This window comes from Heloderma suspectum, chromosome 2 (assembly GCF_057233095.1).
Source record: "Heloderma suspectum isolate Gila_16-S chromosome 2, 16-S_ref, whole genome shotgun sequence".
Lineage (NCBI taxonomy): Eukaryota > Metazoa > Chordata > Lepidosauria > Squamata > Helodermatidae > Heloderma > Heloderma suspectum.
Window position 1 is genome coordinate 204264234 of NC_139459.1, and position 18066 is coordinate 204282299.

Here is an 18066-nt window from a genome sequence, read left to right on the forward strand (position 1 = left end):
TAAATGCTGCAAGCAGCCCTTTGGATCCTAGCTGATGAACTATATCAGGGCTGAGTTCATAAAAATATTCTGATTTCAGAAGACTGGAATATTAATACAGGAATTTTAACACATTCCTAGTATTAAAATATTTCAGACAAATTTAGGGTTATTTAGAGAGATTAAAGAAACTGAAATCATTTTATGGATTCTTAAACTCCAGTGAAGACTCCACTTGGCTCTAAACACATCTTGCTCTTAAACCAAACATTTGCCGCACACTGCTAATGCGAGCAAATGACAGAAATGGGGAATATGACCAAATAAAACTGACAATATTAGGTCCCCAAAGTTACAACTAAACTGCAAAAAAGTCAAAGTATATGATGAAAACTTGACAAGTATCTATATTATCAAAAGTTAAGAGCATTTTAAATCTTGACAACATCATTTTACATCAGAATAACAATATCTCGTCCAGAGATGTGTCTAAAAGAGCGGCATTATTATGAGGCATTACTCCTAGAATCTGTGCAGTTTTAGCTGTAGCAGCTGAATTTCATAGCACTGCAACTCAAGATTTAACTGACAGGTTGATTGCAAAAATATAAGCGTGGAGAAAAAGGAAGGAAGGGAAGAAGGAACTTGCTGCCTAACTGCAAGGCCTCAGTACACACACACCCAGGCTCCAACCTCTGTTCCTCAGGGACCCAAACATTCACCTAGTGAGGTTTCCCTCATCATTGGACAAAGCATTTCTTGGGATGACCTAAAATTCAGCACAGCTGTGATCAGTCACCCAAGCTGTCCTTGTCCATAGCTCTCTCTCACTGCTGTGCTCTCCAAGTACAAGAAGCTCAACATCATCTTCCTCTGGAATCAGCTACAATTCCCAAGGCCATGGTTTTCCAGTCATACTCTGGGCTGCCCCATAATATGGTGCTATAGTCAGTTCTGTAGTTGGCATTCTTGTATACTGCTGCTTTCCCTACCCTAGCATCTGCCTGAGCAGCAGCATATGCTGCTGCATCTTCACTCCCCTCCCCTCACTCTCTGCAGCCCTAGCCTCTTTCTAAGACAAAGGTCAAGGGCAACCAAATTCCCACCACTTTGGGCTGGGTGACTTCCAGCTTGATTGGGAAAACAATGCATGGCCCTGCTAGGCACAGCACATCACAATAAGGAAGCAGACAGTTTGTTTTAACCAGGAGGATTAACTGAACTTAATTTCCTTCAGGTAAATCGGATCCTTTAACTTTCCACCCACAAAACACCTCAAAATTTTCAGATGATAAACGCACTAAAACATTGGGGGAGAGGGATATAAAGTTTTTCTTCAGCTAGAATAGATCCTTACACAATTTTAAAGCAAGCCACACATTTAATGTCTCTTTAACAGGCATTCATTAGTTGATTAATTAAGGTATTTCTAGACCATCTTTTGGTCCCGACAAGGACCGCCCAAAGTGATTTATAATACATTCAAAATAAATAAAATAATTAAAAACAAGTTTATTTTTTAAAAAAATAGAGGCAGAGGTTTAAAAAAACATACAAAACAGAATGAAGTTAAAAACTTAAATATTATAATTTTAAAAACACTGAAAGCTAAATGGAGTTAGGGATGGGCGGAGGCCCCCCCCATCCAGGTTCTCCAGGCGCGCGCCCAGCCCCTGGTCATGTGCACCTAGACCCGCTCTCCCCACCGCTCACCAGGCCTCACACATTCACTCGGGTGGCCTCGTCAAGCTCCAATCGCATTTTCACGATCCCCATTTTATTTTTCAAAAAATAAAACTCAGTGATCACCAGTCTTAGTTCAAGCCCGGTTTGGGGGCAGAATCATCTTTGGTTTCCCTGATGACTGACCTCTTGAGGGACAGAAACAGAGTGAGTGCCACTCTGTAGATCCTGCTTCATCTCTCAGGGCTTTTGATACCATTGACAAAGGTATTCTTTGGGTTCATCAGAGGCACTGTGCTACAGTGGTTCTGTTCCTACTTGCAGGGACAGTTCCAGAAAGTAGCACTGAGGGACTGTGCCTTGGCTCCCTGGCAATTGTGTTGCAGGGTACCACAGGGTACCACCTGGTCCCCCGTGCTATTTAACATCTATATGAAGCCACTGGAGGTGGTCATTAGGAGTTTAGGGGCAAGGCACAGTCCCACAGTGCCACTATTTCTCTATAACATCTGAATCAGGAGAGGCTGTGCATGCTCTGAACGACTGCCTGGGCACAGTGATAGGTTGGATGAGGGCCAAAAAACTGAGACTGAATCCTGACAAGGAAATTCAATGGGTGGGTTGGTGGGAATTAGGGTGTTTGCCTGTTCTACGGGGCTTCACTCCCTCAGAAAGAACAGGCACATAGTCTGGAGATGCGCCTGGATTCATCATTGTCATTAGAGGCCCAACCGGCTTCTGTGGTGAGGAGCCACCTATTACCCGCTCCAGTTGGTATGTCTTTTCCTAGACAGGGATAGCCTGGCTACTGTAGGCCATGCATGGGCAACCTCATGTTCAGATTACTGTAATGCACTTCTATGTGGGGCTACCTTTGTGCTTGGCCCAGAAGCTGCAGCTGGTGCAAAATGTGGCAGCCAGAATGCCAAGTGGAGTGCCTGGCTATGCATATAACAGTGTTGAAACAACTGCACTGGCTACTTATTAGCTACCAAGTCATATACAAGGTCTTGCTGTTGGCATATAAAGCCCTGAACAGCTTGGGACCAGGATACCTGGCAGATCGCCTTCCCCAGTGTAGTCTTTCTGAGCATTAAGATCACTGGAGAAGGCCTTGCTGCTTGTACCATGACCTGCAGACTGCCATCTCGCAGCAACCCGGAAGCAGGCCTTCTCCATGGTGGCACCCACCTTGGAGTGTCCTCCCCTCTGGTAGCTGGAAGGCACCAAACGTAGCATGTTATAGGTGCCAACTGAAGATCCATTTCTTCACCCTAGCCTTCCCTGAGTGAGTGTGGCCCAATTTATTTGTTTGTAATTATGGTACTGTATTGGTTTTAATGTTTTTAATAAATGTTTTATATAAATATTTTAGATAAATGTTTTAGCAATTACTATGTATTTTAAATGAATAAATGAATGAATATGGTAGCGTCAAGCGAAGACAGCTTTATAAACGATGTTAGCACTGACTGCTTCATTTAATGATCAAGGGTACAGCCCTGCTTCAAAGAAGCATTTATGATCACCTCTACCCATCTGGTCAGTCCCCCTCTGGCAGCTTTTATCAGCAGGATGGGCATGAGTTTAGCAAGCAAGTGGTTTGCCTTGCTCCTCTAAGCAACTTGTCCACATTGTTAGCAATCAAGTAATTTGACAAGACAGAATCCATAAGGCAAACAGAAAGCATAGTTCCTTAAGCCACAGCCATCTTTTTTTAAAAAAATGTCACCCTCCTTTTCTGTCAGGCCCATTCCACCTGGCCCTGACTGACTTCAGCTACAAAGGCTGCTGCTCCTGCTGAAAGTGTCTACCTGGCTGTGAGTCCTGCCAGACTTAACTCCCTGCTTTTCTGTCCGGCCCATGCTATCTGGCCTGGTCTTGCTGCTGGAGGGCAATGGTCTTGCTGCTGGGTACAACATTTAGTTTTGGAAAAGATATAATTTCTGCTATTTGGTACTATTTTTAATTTTTAATGTTAGGCCTTAGTATGAATTATTAGTAAATTCTTTGCTATAATATTGAATTAATTGCTATGAAATGTTTTTGTCCTACTGAAACATTGTATCTGTTACTATTTAAATTTTGCAGATATCTTGTAATTGTTAATAAATTACTTTGAAATATATTATATTTTAATTATGCACTGTTCTAGTATTCATTCATTCAATTTATCCAATTTATAAAATCATACACTCCACCTAGCAAGCACTCAGGGCAATGTACAGTAAAAACATTAAAACTTCACGGAAAATTTGAAGAACAAAGGTTCAAAGCCATACAATAAAATATATGAGCAGCACTAAAATTAAAGAGCAGCAAAACATTAAACATTAAAAGTCTGACAGAACAGGACAGTCTTTACAGCCTGTCTAAAACAGAACAAGAACAAAGTTTACCACAGAAAAGCAAAATAAAAATATGATTACAATCAATTCATGTTCACTGGAAGAAAAAAATATTGGAACTATTAATTTCTTCTGTTCAACCTGTATTGATTATTGATGCATGTCATGTCCAGCTGGTGTAGCATAAGCTGTGAAGTTCCCCATTCAAATCTCATTGCAATCATAAACTTTAGGTCATGGGTGGGCAATCTTCAGGCTTGCAGAATCTACTTTGTTTTTTATTAGAACTCCAAAATCCACCAACCAAAGCCAGATCAAGACACTTAGAATTAAAGATTTCTGAGCCCAGAAATTTGTTTTGAATAACAGAACTGAACAGAGCTCACAGTTCTTCCATAGAAAAATCTACTTCTCGGTACCCCAACCCTCATTTCAGCAGTATAATTTAGGCAGTTTAATGTTACTGCTATTGTTAAACAGCTGGGAGTCAGAAGCCTTTACTGATCTACTGCAAAACACCCAAAGATCCAGATCTATCTTCCACCCAACCTTGCTCTAGGTGGCCCCTTAAACGTGTTTCTCTCAGTCTCTCTTTCTGACTCTGACCTTCCCTCCACATCGGCAAAATGGAGATGATAATAACATTGACCTATCTTACCAAGTTGCTTTTGGGATTACTGACATAATGTCCACTTTGAACACTCTGAAGTGCTGCTATGTAAGTGTTAAGTATTATTATGCTTGACTTTACAACTCAATTATCTCCTCCCAACACTATTTCAAATACATCATCTCACACTGACCTCACTACAGTTACAATCCTAAGTATTTTTAACCAGTAAGGAAACACCTTTAGAATTGGACAGTAAGACACCCAAGAAAGAATTACTGACAGAAGCCACTAGGTATGTGGTCTCCATGTACACCGTTTGTGTGTTTTATGTAAATAGTTTTTAAACTTTGTATATTGTATTTAATGTTTTTAATCTTTGTAAACAGCCAAGATCGCTTCGGCTATGGGGCAGTATAGAAATGAAAATTGTATTTATTATTGTTGTTGTTGTTGCTGTTGCGGGACAGTAATGAAAGCTTGGCAACTACAAGCATTAGCAGACATTGCTTTTTAAGAGCTTAAATAAGCTGGACATGATGGCTGGTTTTGCATTAGCTATCTTCAACTCATTGGCTGAGTTCACACAACACAACCCATACTCAAGGCTGAGCAGGGGTTGAGTGTGGGTTGCCGTTGAACTGTGGGTTGTGTTGCGTGGGCTCGGCCATGCTAGCAAACCATGGTTTGTTAACCCCAAACAATCCACAGTTCACAACCAATAACAAACCATGGGCTCTTCGTGGGTTGTTCATGGTTAAAAAACCATGGTTTGTTAGCGCAGCTAGGTTCACACAACACAACAACCCAGGTTTCCACAACAGCCCATGGTTCAACAACAACCCACACTCAACGCTGAATGTGGGTTGTCATGTTGTGTGAAACCAGCCAGAGAATTTAAACTGCTCTTCCTCATTACCACAGAGACGTAACTCCTTTCAACCCCGCTTTTATTTATTAAGCATCAGTGCCACAGAGTCACACTAGAGTTTTCTCCTATTTGTATAATTTTAGGTTATAGCCTGGCCACAATTTTTAAAAAATCAAAATCAGATTCTCATTTGAAATTAGGACTTGTATTTCTGCTACACATAGTGCAATTTCCTAATCCCAGTGGAATAAACTCTACAGCAGGAGTGGGCAACTTGTGGACCTCCAGATGTTGTTGGCCTACAACTCCCATCGACCCTAGCCAGCATAGTCAATGGGAGTTGTCAGCCAAAGCATCTGGAGGGCCAGAAGTTGCCCACACCTGCTCTACAGTTTCAGAAAGAACTTTACGTACAAGGTCTTGGATCCTGAGTTGCCCTTCTGCAAACAAAAGGGTTCCTTCCATTCATAGAAAGGACTCTGATCCTTACTGGTGGAAGCAGAGAGGGGCGATTCTGCTGACTCCCCTGCAATCCCACCCCCCAGTGCCAACTCCCACACAGATTTTTAGGGGGGCACAGAGGGCTGCTGGGGGAAAGGGAAAATCAGCAAAAACAAACAAACAGAAAACCACCTCCCCACTTCCACTAGTAGGAGCATTCCATGAGCAAAGTTCTGCTCATGGGAATTTAGGATCCAAGCCAAGACATCTAACATTCATTATAACTGAATATTTTCATTGCCTATAATGGCTCTATTTGCTTCTCCCAGCATGCACAGCTATTAGAAAGTCTTCATGCATATTCAAACTTCTATCAGCCATGAACAATGCATAAGCAAAATCAAGACACCTGCATTTTAAATTACTGAATCCTTAACAGTTGTATTTGTACACACTCCCAAATATGTCAATGTCAAAAGCAAAGTAAAACACATGTAAAAGTAGTCCATCTGTCTGAAGATTCACCAGTAAGTGTGAGATGAATGGAGAGAACATTCATATTTCAATTTTATAGTACTCCTGCAAATTAGCAAATCACCAGTGCAAACCAACCCTGTAATTAACATGCCATATTTCCTTCATCAGAGACTTCAGCTCAAAGAGCGGAGCCTACAAATTATAGAAAGATGGCTTGTTGAGGTGGCGAGACAAGGGACCTTCCAAGCCACAAGGCAAGCACACTGGTTGCTTCCAATTTCCTTTGTCCAGGGCACCATGGCAGCTTCAAAGTCACAGTCTTGAGAAAAAGGGCCTCTGTAAAGCCAACCAAACCAGTGCTAAGACAGCAAAACCACTATGTGAATATGTTTTTTTTTAAAATCCCTGTAGCTTGCTTTTCATGATAGACGCTTGAACGTCTTGGGTTTCTGTAGGTGTGTCTATGGAAGGTATGACGTCTTCAAGGTACACTGATTCAGAATTTATTGGGTCCTGTGGGTAGGGGCGCTGTGGGGGTAGATTAAACTTCAGAACACTGAAGTGGTCCATTGCTTTGAAAGACAGAAGGTGAGACATAGCTATCTGGATACTCTCATTATAGATTTATGCAGGAAGCTTAATCTTTGGAAAACATGAAAATTTATTTTCAGTATAGAGAATACTATACAGCATTGATAAAGAGTCAGTACTATTATCCCCATCTTGCAGACAGGGGGTGAGGAGGATGAGGCCAAGAGACAGTAGCTTAGATAACACCACCCATTAGGGGTGTAGCTAAGGTGCAATTTGATTTGGGGACAGCCCAGCTCACATGCTCAGCCACAATACTCCACCTTTTGAATCCTTAATGTGGGGGCAACTTTTTGCAATCTTTCTCATGTATGGGATACAAAAAAACAGTACCAGCCATCAGTTCCAAGAGGCAGTTTAAATACTAGTTTCCTTTTTAGCATCTTCTCCCAAAGTTCAAACTTCCCGGCTCACTGTTCAAAACTCTTGGCCACCACACTACACCAACTGTGTATGCCCCAGCCAGGGCTCATGACCCTGCTTACATAGTGTGTAAGCAGATCAGAAGACAATAGGGGTGTTTTTTAAAAAAAGAAAAATAAGGCAGGTGCCACACATCAACTTCACAATTTGCCTGCTGCCACCGTCAGCTGCCCACAAACCATACAAAATTATCAGACCAAATGCTGTTCTCATTCAACCACTTAATAAAATCGGTTTCCATGGTGGGAAAATGTAACACAATTAACAAACAATAATGCTGATGATACACATGAAGGTTTATCAACATGCCATACCCATTCTTGTAGAATTGAATATACTGATTCATGCGGAGTACCTGAAATGGTGATCAAAGTACCCACATAAGAATATGTGGAAGGGCCATAGCTCAGTGGCAGAGCTCATGCTTTATATGCAGAAAGTCTTTAGCATCTCCAGTTAGAAGAATATCAAACAGATGAGCAAGCCCTCTGCCTGAGTCCTTGGCATCTGTTGCTCAGTGCATATTTTGCCTAAGGACGCAACTTATAGTATTGCCAATAATGCAATTCATGGAAATAACAAAGTTATTTTCTATCTATCCCAAGGGGGATATTCTATTTTAAAACTTTCATCACAAACAATTGACATTAAATTGAAATTACTTCATAAAATATTTACTGTATTCTACTTCATACAACAGAATAAACAGACTAAAATAAAGACCAAAAGGTCCATCTGAATGTACTCATAAAACCCATGTAGATTACAAACGGAGAAAAAAAAAAGATAGATTTGAGTATTAAAGGAAGCCCAATGGAAAGAGAATCCACTTGTCAGAACACCCACACAGAGGCAACAGCTCCCGACAAGAAAAATGTTCTCTGCAGAAATAAACCACAAAGATTCTTTTCATAAAAAATTACAAAGTGCTCTATATGCAGATTACATGACATTTAATTTTAGGAAATTCTGCTGAAATGAAGCTCTTCTGTGCATGATTCACAGTTCATGAGATAATAAATGATTAAACAATATACATCCTTTTGGTAATTCAATACTCTTCTTCTTGGCACGCTTAATTCCTTCTTGAGATATCTTTCACACAATGCCTGGATTTAATTTTTAAACAAAAATTATTTAAACAGCCATTATTAAATTATTAGCTTCTTACCTTGGCACTGAAATCCTTGTTTCCCAAAGCCCCTGCAAGGGAAAAGAAGAAGGAGGGAAAAAGGACTTAGAGATACATTTTGACATTAAAATAATATCTAAATGTAATATGATTAGATTTATTGTCAAAGCAAAAATGTTATATTTGGTCTGCTTATTTCTTAGCTGAGACCAGTAATGTTTTTCAGATTTCAGCCCTCTCAGTTCTCTTTAAATCTGACAATCAATTCTGAACAATTAATTTGTAAATATTATATAATGGTATAATTTATTTATGCCATATGGTATACTTCACAGTGTGACAAATATGCAAGTTGCTGCTGAACTCCATTAAAAGTACCTTAACTCCTATTCTTACTTCAGCATATCTTGAAATTCTGCCACAGCAGAGAAATGATGACTACATGGGTTGTGATGGACTTAAATGAATGCTACGTTACCATGGGAGAGGGCTCTTGAAAATTATAAAAACCCATATACATTATATTCACAATGTAATGGCTTATATTATTACTACTAGTAGGATGCAGCCCATCTAGCAATATAACTAAAGAATGATTAAATTATCTTTAGTGATTTTAATGTCCAAAGTACACTACTGTCACAGGAGGAAATCAGGTGATTGTGCCTCTAACAACATTGCAAGTGGGAGACAGTTTCTAACTGATGGTCAGAACACCTTATCTCCAGGATTTTTAAGGTTTAGCAAGAAAATTAGGGCCTGTTTGCAGCCATTTCCCACACCCAGCCAAACTTTGTATTTAAGGATACAAAGAGAGCTTTTGTACCTATTGATGACTGACTTGTGGTTGCCTTAGCAAATTCTTGCTATGTCAAATTCTTCCAAAGCTGATTATATTCAGCAGTAAAACAACAGCCTTAAACATGTACATAAGTAGTGAGTGTCGTGGGGAAGAGGATCAACTGTATTTATTAAACACATGTTCCTCTGCTATTTTTTATTTTTGATAATGCATTTCCATCCAAAACATACAATGCACTAAACTGCTCATATACAAATACCTGCTTTCTTCCCCACCCATCTCTGGGATGCTGGAACTTCTTAAGTGTTTATTATATTGGGAGACTATATAGTTTACGCTTTTAAAATCTGGTTGCCAAGAACAGTCTTGCAGCATTCACAGAATGGCACACAATTGCTTTTCCACAGTACAGGGGAGGCTTCATAAACACGAAGACATATGTTTACTTTACTTCTATGTACAAATCCGTGGAAATAAAATTAAACACACTGCAATTCAAATAAAGCTTTACAAAGTTGTTTATTAACAGTAGCTCCTGATATTCACAACCTCTAATTTTGACTACAATAATGTTTAAATATGCTACTTCAATAAAAACACTACTGCTGTCTCAAGGCAGCCAAATGTAGAGGTCAGATGTAATATAAACAATAATGCTACATAAACATTAATGCTACTGAAAACAACTACTAACAGGTCAGTGCATCCATTTCAGCATGTTTTTTTTAAAACTTTGTATACTTGACAAAACTAATACCCTGCAATGCTTCATGGCTGAAAACATCTAATATAAATATGTGAGAATCAATTAGTTAGCATATATTTGATTGCTTTTAATATAAAGGTAAAAAGGCCCAACCAGTCATGTCCGACTCTAGGGTGTGGTGCTCATCTCCATTTCTAAGCCGAAGAGCCAGCGCTGTCCGAAGACGCTTCCGTGGTCATGTGGCCGGCATGACTGAACACCGAGGTGCACGGAACGCTGTTACCTTTCCCGCCGAAGCGGTACCTATTTATCTACTTGTAATGTCTTGCTTTCGAACTGCTAGGTTGGCAGGAGCTGGGACCGAAGACGGGAGCTCACTCCGTGTCGTGGCACTCGGGTCTCGAACTGCTGTCCTACCGACCTTCCAGTCTGCAGTTCAGAATCTTAACCACTAAGCCACCATGGCCTTTTAATATAGTAAAAGGTAAAAAAAGAGAAGGATTTAAAATATAGAAGTAAAGCAGAAAAAAAATATCCAGAATGACCTGTGATTTCTTCAGATTCCAGGCAACCACCAAACCATCAGTGGTTGGTGGTAAAAGAGTGGGGCTGGGGGAAGGGGTGTGGCCATCTGGGGAATCCTGGAGGGCCAGACTGGGACCACAGGAGAGCTGGACTTGGCCCCAGGCCTGGGGTTGCCCAGCCCTGCAGTAAACAGTAGACTAATAGGGCAATTTTGACCAGAAGTAAGACTCACTGTGTTCAACAGGGCTTACTCCCAGGTAAGTGTGCATGGCATTAGAGCCTAAGGGAGGAATCCTAAACGCAAGTACATGGGAGTGGTCCACTGAAATCAATGGGACTTACTTTGAGTAGACACACGTAGGATTGCACTATAAGAGGCATCCTAAGATCGGCACCAAAGGCAATGAAATCTAGGGCACTTCTTGCCTGACATTTTGTACTTGGTTTCTAATACTACAATACAAAATAGACACAAATCTTCTAAACTATGAAGGGATCACTCATGAACAATTTACAATTTTTCCTTTAACGCACATACAAGAGTTAATGCAATCTATTCCAGTTTCTGCTTATGCGTATTTTAAAGGAAGAGACTGTAATTTATCCATTGCTATCTAATGCATGCCAGCAAGGTGATGCTCAAAATCCTACAAGCTAGGCTTCAGCAGTATGCGAACTGAGAACTACCGGAAGTACAAGCTGGGTTTCAAAGAGGCAGAGGAACTAGAGATCAAATCGCCAACGTTCGCTGCATCATGGAGAAAGCAAGAGAATTCCAGAAAAATGTCTATTTCTGCTTCATTGACTACGCTAAAGCCTTTGATTGTGTGGATCATAACAAAATGTGGCAAATTCTTAAAGAGATGGGAGTGCCAGACCACCTTACCTGTCTCCTGAGAAACCTGTACCAGGGTCAAGAAGCAACAGTAAGAACCAGACATGGAACAACCGAGTGGTTCAAAATTGGGAAAGGAGTACGACAAGGCTGCATATTGTCACCCTGCTTATTTAACTTATATGCAGAGTACATCATGAGAAATGCCGGGTTGGATGAATCAGAGGTCGGAATTAAGATTGCTGGGAGAATTATCAATAACCTCTGATATGCAGACGATACCACCCTAATGGCAGAAAGCGAAGAGGATCTTAAGAGCCTCTTGTTGAGGGTGAAAGAGGAGAGTGCAAAAGCTGGTTTGAAACTCAACATTAAAAAAATGAAGATCATGGCATCTGGCCCCATCACTTCCTGGCATATAGAAGGGGAACAAATGGAAGCAGTGACAGATTTTATTTTCTTGGGCTCCAAGATCACTGCAGACGGTGACTGTAGCCATGAAATTAAAAGATGCTTGCTCCTTGGGAGGAAAGCTATGGCCAACCTAGACAGCATAGTAAGAAGCAGAGACATCACCTTGCCGACAAAGGTCCGTCTAATCAAAGCTATGGTTTTCCCAGTAGTAATGTATGGCTGTGAGAGCTGGACTATAAGGAAGGGTGAGCGCCGAAGAATTGATGCTTTCGAACTGTGGTGCTGGAGAAGACTCTTACGAGTCCCCTGGACTGCAAGGAGGTCCAATCAGTCCATCCTAAAGGAAATCAACCCTGAGTGCTCATTGGAAGGACAGATACTGAAGCTGAAGCTCCAATATTTTGGCCACCTAATGCGAAGAGAAAACTCTCTGGAAAAGACCCTGATGCTGGGAAAGACTGAAGGCAAAAGGAGAAGGGGACGGCAGAGGATGAGATGGCTAGATAGCATCACGGATGCAATGAATATGAACTTGAGCACGCTCCAGGAGAAAGCGCAGGACAGGAAGGCCTGGCGTGCTATGGTCCATGGGGTCACAAAGAGTCGGACACGACTGAACGACTGAACAACAACAACAACATCTAATACAATACATGAGTATTTTGTCCTCTGCTACCACACCCTGAATTCAAACTGTCCTCCAAGGAGCATTCCATGAAGTCCTACTTTATTTAATAGGACTTGCCTTAAATGTGGACAGAAGTACAGCCTTGAAGTCCTAACTTTCAGCAATGCTCCAGTCCAATACATACTCAAGTTCTAGGGCAAACAAGTTATAGCATGCAAATATTTTAATGCAAATGATTCATAGTAAACCAGGCATGAATACCCAGTCATGTTTTTCTAGCCAGATGAGCACATGGAGGAAGTATGCACAACCACTTACAGGGCTGAATCCAGATCAATGTTGTTGGACTTCGTATCCTTCAAAATCAATGAAACTTAAGTGTTGCATAACTTACACAATTGATTTCAACTAACTTAGTCTAGATATAACCCATAATTCACAGTTAAAGTATAACTTGATATGTGCACACATACCCACATGTACACACACAGCTTTAACTATCTTGAATTGTAAGAGCTCAGTATACTATCCAGGAAAGACCACTACTATTTCCCTTCTGGTTCCTCAGTGTTGTATATTAACTTGCTTCTTCTATAGGGAGAAATATTTTTTCCTGAGCTTGCACATGTAAAATTTGCCACCTACAAAGTATTTTCAAGTCCCCCTGCCTTCCAGAGGGAGCAAAAAGAAACACAAGAAAGGAAATATCAAAGTCAACGAAGAGGCTGAACTGGAGAAGAAGAGAATGAAACAATCCCTTGCTAAGCAATTGCAGAATCTTTTGGCCACTTAAGGGAACCGGCTCTGTATATTCTGCATCAGTAATCACACTGGATTCAATAAAAGAAGGCCAGCGTGAACCTTTAAAACCTACACTGATTGTGGTGGGAGAAAGGCAACATGTGAAACTATACACACACCACTTACATGTGTGAAGTGGTTACAGAATCGGGGATAAGGGAGAGGAGGTGCATATAAGGATGGTCTACATTACACAGCCTAACTCAAGTGCAAAGAGGAAAACATAGGCGAGGGATATCAATATGAATTAAATGGGTAGGATACTTTAAACTGTGGTTAAAGAGGCGTTAGCATGCACTCTGAAAATTACAAGAGGACTCTCTTTTGGAGAGTAAGGCTGTATTAGGGAAGAGCTCCCCAAATGAAGTTGATGTACTACACAATCTGATTTTTCAGCTGGAGATGTTAGAGCAGAACTATACCTGAAGCAGGAGATCCATGATTAGATCTACCGCTATTTTTTATTTAAAAGCAGTTGTGAGGGTCTGAATTGGATTGGAGGAGTGGTACTGGGGGGGGAGTTGAGGTCACCTTTCCCCCACACGTACTATTTTCCTGACATACTATCAACACACATGTTGCTGCTATTTGGCCCTTTGGGGAAATACAGCTATTGTACTTTCCCCTCAGCAAGACAAACAGCAGCTTTGATCAGTGTAGTCTGATCCTTAGTAGAAAAGAGCCAAGAAAGATGTGCTACAGGAATGTGATAGCAAGACATGGAGTCTCCATGGAATATATCATTTAAAGTTAATAAACTCATTACCCACTATGGAAAACACACATACCAAGGGGTCGCAGGTAGGTGCATGCAGTGGTATGCAGAACTAATGTGTTCTAGAGTGGGAGTAAAAAGATCTTTGACAGAGGAAAGGGCTGAGATGGGTTGGAGGGGATCCACGGGAAAGGAAGGCTCTATCTACAGGTTAGTAAAGCAGGTCTGTCACAAATGGGTGACAGATCAAAGCATTAATACAGAATTCAAGCAGAGCATCAGTGAATCCAAGAAACATAAAGGGGAGGGGTTCTGTCTCTCACTCTCAATCTCTTTCATTGAAGTTGGAAGTCTCACTAGATAAGGCCAGAGCCATACTGGAGTGGGATACTGTATAGGACAGCCTTACCCAACCAGCATGGTTATTCACCATGTTGGCCAAAGATGATGAAAGCTGTAGTCCAACACATCCAGAGGGAAGCAGGTTGGGGGAGGTTGGTATAGGAGTTCCTTATTAGATCAAGTTAGGAAAGTAGTTACATGGAACAAGAAGCAGAGGGCTTTCTATGGTAGGGTAGGAAAGCCGTACAAGCAGGGGTTTCTTACCACAGAAATGTTGTGTCTGGGCCAGAGACTCCATGGAAGAAGGAAAAGATATGGGACAGATGAGTGTCTTTCAAGGTAAAACTGATTCAGTGGTTCATTCACATGATCTCATGGAAAAATGTTGTTCTAGTACTATGGGCTGTGGAAAGAGGACCACCTTTAGTTTGAGGGATGTGGAGGGAGGGGTGCTTTGCATCTGAGCCCATGCAATTGCTTACAGAGGCTGTATACAGGGCTTCTGTTGCTGAATGGTATCAAGAAGGATCCCTTAGCAGATAGCATTGATTTTGTTTACATATAACAATTCATATGTGGGACAACAGAATTCTCTCCATAAGCTTCTGTAATGACATTGGGGGAGTTATACCGTGTATCTCTAGTTAATGAACAAGCTGCCCACCAACTGTCACCAATTCATAGGCTTGTGGACCAGAGGGGGTGGGAAGAAGTCTCCTTTCTGTGGGACAGCAGTGAAAAAGGATCTCTTACCAAATGCAGTTAGTGAAGTGGCTGAACAGGAGGGCAATAGGCAAAAGACAAGTTTCTTGTCGCTTTAACAGCTGTACAGAAGAGGGAATTTTGGCAGGTGCAGATTTCTTTACCCCAGCATGACAAGATCTGCCTGCCAAACAACTAGGAATGTGTTGGACTGTAATACCCATCATCCCCAGTCAGCTGGGGCCAATGGAGCTTGTAGTTCTCCACCTACATTAGTTATTGGGCAGATTTGAAATGTAATACATAAATAGTGCAACACAGCCGGAGGGCACCAAGTTGGGGAAGGTGCTCTCCACTTATCCTTCTAGCAGCGTGTCCTACTTTGCCTCTGGGCTCCTGCCTGTAGGAATGGATTGTATTTATGTATGGCAGAGGCGTTCCAAAAAAAAGTAAATATAAGTACTGAAGTAAATATTTCATTAAATAAGTAAATATAAAATGAAATAAATACTTCTCTGTCCAAAATGAAGTAAATGTAAGGGCTGGCAGGTTTTCAGATGGGGAAAGACTGTGCATGTCAGAGCAGAAAGGACCATCCTGGTGTCATTTATCCAGTCAAGCCAGTAGGGCTGGTGCGCCAGCAGTGTATACAAGAGATTCCTCTCTGGGATATTGCTGATGCGTCTCTCTTGTTGCAAGACAACAGTGTGGTGGTTCTTATTAAGAGAGCATTGTGCCAGGATCCCTGGTCTCATTAATGTAGTACAATGGACGGCATCCTCAGGAGGGCTCTTGTTCGGAGGAAACCAAATGATACCTCTAAAGAGGTTTATGTGGGCCATATATCAAGAGGTGGATATATGTGCATGTCTCTGGTGTGAAAGGGCAGTGATTAGTTTTCAGATGCAGTCAGTGCAGAGGCTGAATGGAGGGACAGGGATCAGACTAGGAGAAGCGTCTATGAAGAGGGTGCAGCAGCCTTACTACCTAGATATCTTTGTCTCTGCCGAGTGTCGAAAGATCCCTCACATGAGAAGTTGGTGGAGTGCCTGAAAGCTCTTTCATTAGTATAGCCCTGGCAGGCAGAGATCAAAAAGCACTGCCAGGGCATGAGCAACTGCATGCAGGGTGGTGTCTCTCTCTCTCTTTCTCTCGCTCTCTTTGGAGGAGGAAGGGAAAGTGGCGAGCTCTTTCCAGAGCACGGGGAGGGTGCGGAGGAAGAGCCTCTCTCCGTGGCGGAGTGCAGCGAGGTCTCTTTCCCTATCAAGGCGACGGCGCTCCCGAGACAAATCTGGCGCTCCCAGCGGCGGCGACTCTCTCTCCTCCCCGCACCAAGCCAGCGAGCGGGTCCTTCACCTGGGAAGCCTGCGGCGCGGCTGGAGATGGAGTGGCGGACGGCGGTCAGCAGTCAGTTTTCGGTAGGCGACGCGAACAGCCTGCCTGCCTGCCTGCCTCTCGGGGAGCAAAGGCTCCCTCCCGAAGCGAGGCTGAAAAGAGGAGGAGGGCAGGAGGAGGAGCGGAGGGAGAGGTATCGGGCAGACCACACGCAGCCACTGCGGCGCCTGGTTTGGGGAGGGGGCTGCCGGGGAAGGTGAGTGGGTGGAGGTAGCCGGAGGGGGTGGGGCCGGCCGCTCGCTCGCTCGCTCGCGCGCTCTCCTTACCAGATGAAGTCGGTGCAGTGGCTGCAGAAGGTGGGCTGCTTGAAGAAGCGCGCAGTGAATTTGTGGTCCCTCACCTCGTGCACGTTCTTCTGCCGGAGGGCCCCTTTGCGGGCGAAGCGCCGCGCCGCGTCGGGACCCGAGCCGGGCTCGGAGGTGGGGAAGACGTCGGCCATGGCGCGCGCGCCCCCCGCCTCTCGCTCGCTCCTGCCTGCCTGCCTGCCTGCTCGCCCGACCGACCGCCTTCCCTTCCCTTCCCTTCCCTTCCCTTCGCCTAACCCAGGAAGCGGCTCCCTCCTCCTCCTGCCCCTGCTCTGCCCCGTCCGGCAGCCGCCGACACTCTGGCAGCTCTGTGGATGGGCGCTGCCTCCTGCCCGCTCGGGCTCCTCCTGACGTCTGAGCCACGCGCAGGAGGGAGGCGGGAGGAGGATCCCAGCCGCGGGCCAGCCCCGACGGCTCCGCCCGCCAGCGCGCTCACTGGGCCCCCTGCCGCGGGAAGGAGGGGCGGCCAGGCGAGGCGGGCGGGAGAGCGCGCGCGCGCCGGGGAAGCCCGTCTCTAGGGCAACAGGCGGGCGGCGGGCGGGCATGCCGGCCCCCAGCCCACGGGGGAGGGGAGGCGGCGCGCGCACAGGAGGGGCCTGGCGTCGCCTCCCGCGGTGCCTCCCCGAGCCCCCGCCCGCCAGGCCGCCCGACTCCCAGCCTGCCGCGCCGTGCACCTGTGGCATGCAGCGCGCCACGGACACACCCCGCTGCGCGGAAGCGAAGCGAAGCGTTGATTCGTTTGAGTTCTCCAAAATATGCGAGACGGAGAGAGAGGACAGCGTGCTGCAATAGATACTTTTGCCACAGGCGCCCAAGCGCCGCGCTTTCAACCCCGGGATCTTCTACGTGCTTGCTCAAAAGTCCGTCCCACCACGGGGCTGACGCCTCAAAACAGCGTGCCCGGGATGGTGTCCTCCCCGCGCCGGAGCACGCCTGGGAGCCTGGAAGTGCCAGTGCTTCCAGATACATGCTTAGGGTGGTTTGAAAATGAGTAGCCGCTGAGAGGCCAGGGGCGTACTCCGCCGGTCCCCTCGAGGCGAAGGGCCTGCTCCAGCGGCGCAGGGCCACGCCGTGGCGAGCCGCTTTAAACGACCCGCGGACATAGTCGACCTGTTGCTGTCGCCGCACGGCGAGGGCCGAGCAGTGGAGGCTGGTGGCTCCGATTTCGGTGGGGCTGTGGATCCCTTCTGGGTTTCAGCCAGAACCAGGCAGGACTCCAAAGGAGCTACCCAAGGTACTGAACCCCATCCCCCAAATAGGTCCAGCACCTCGGGTACCTCCTTTGGCATGCTGTCTGGCTCTGACTGAAGCCCAGAATGGAGCCACAGCCCCACCGAAATC

General features: G+C 44.2%; 1 protein-coding gene across 1 annotated transcript in view; it reads right to left on the minus strand.

Annotated features, from left to right (window-relative positions):
- Positions 1–17078, minus strand: part of PRKCA (protein kinase C alpha) — a 296418-nt gene extending 279340 nt beyond the window's left edge. Inside the window, exons 1-2 of the mRNA XM_084837479.1 lie at positions 16687–17078; positions 8595–8626 (exon numbers count right to left, since the gene is read on the minus strand). Of these exons, the coding sequence (XP_084693605.1) occupies positions 8595–8626; positions 16687–16859 (205 nt within the window). The 5' untranslated portion in view covers positions 16860–17078. The remainder of the gene's footprint in view (positions 1–8594; positions 8627–16686) is intronic.
- Between the last annotated feature and the right edge of the window lie 988 nt (positions 17079–18066).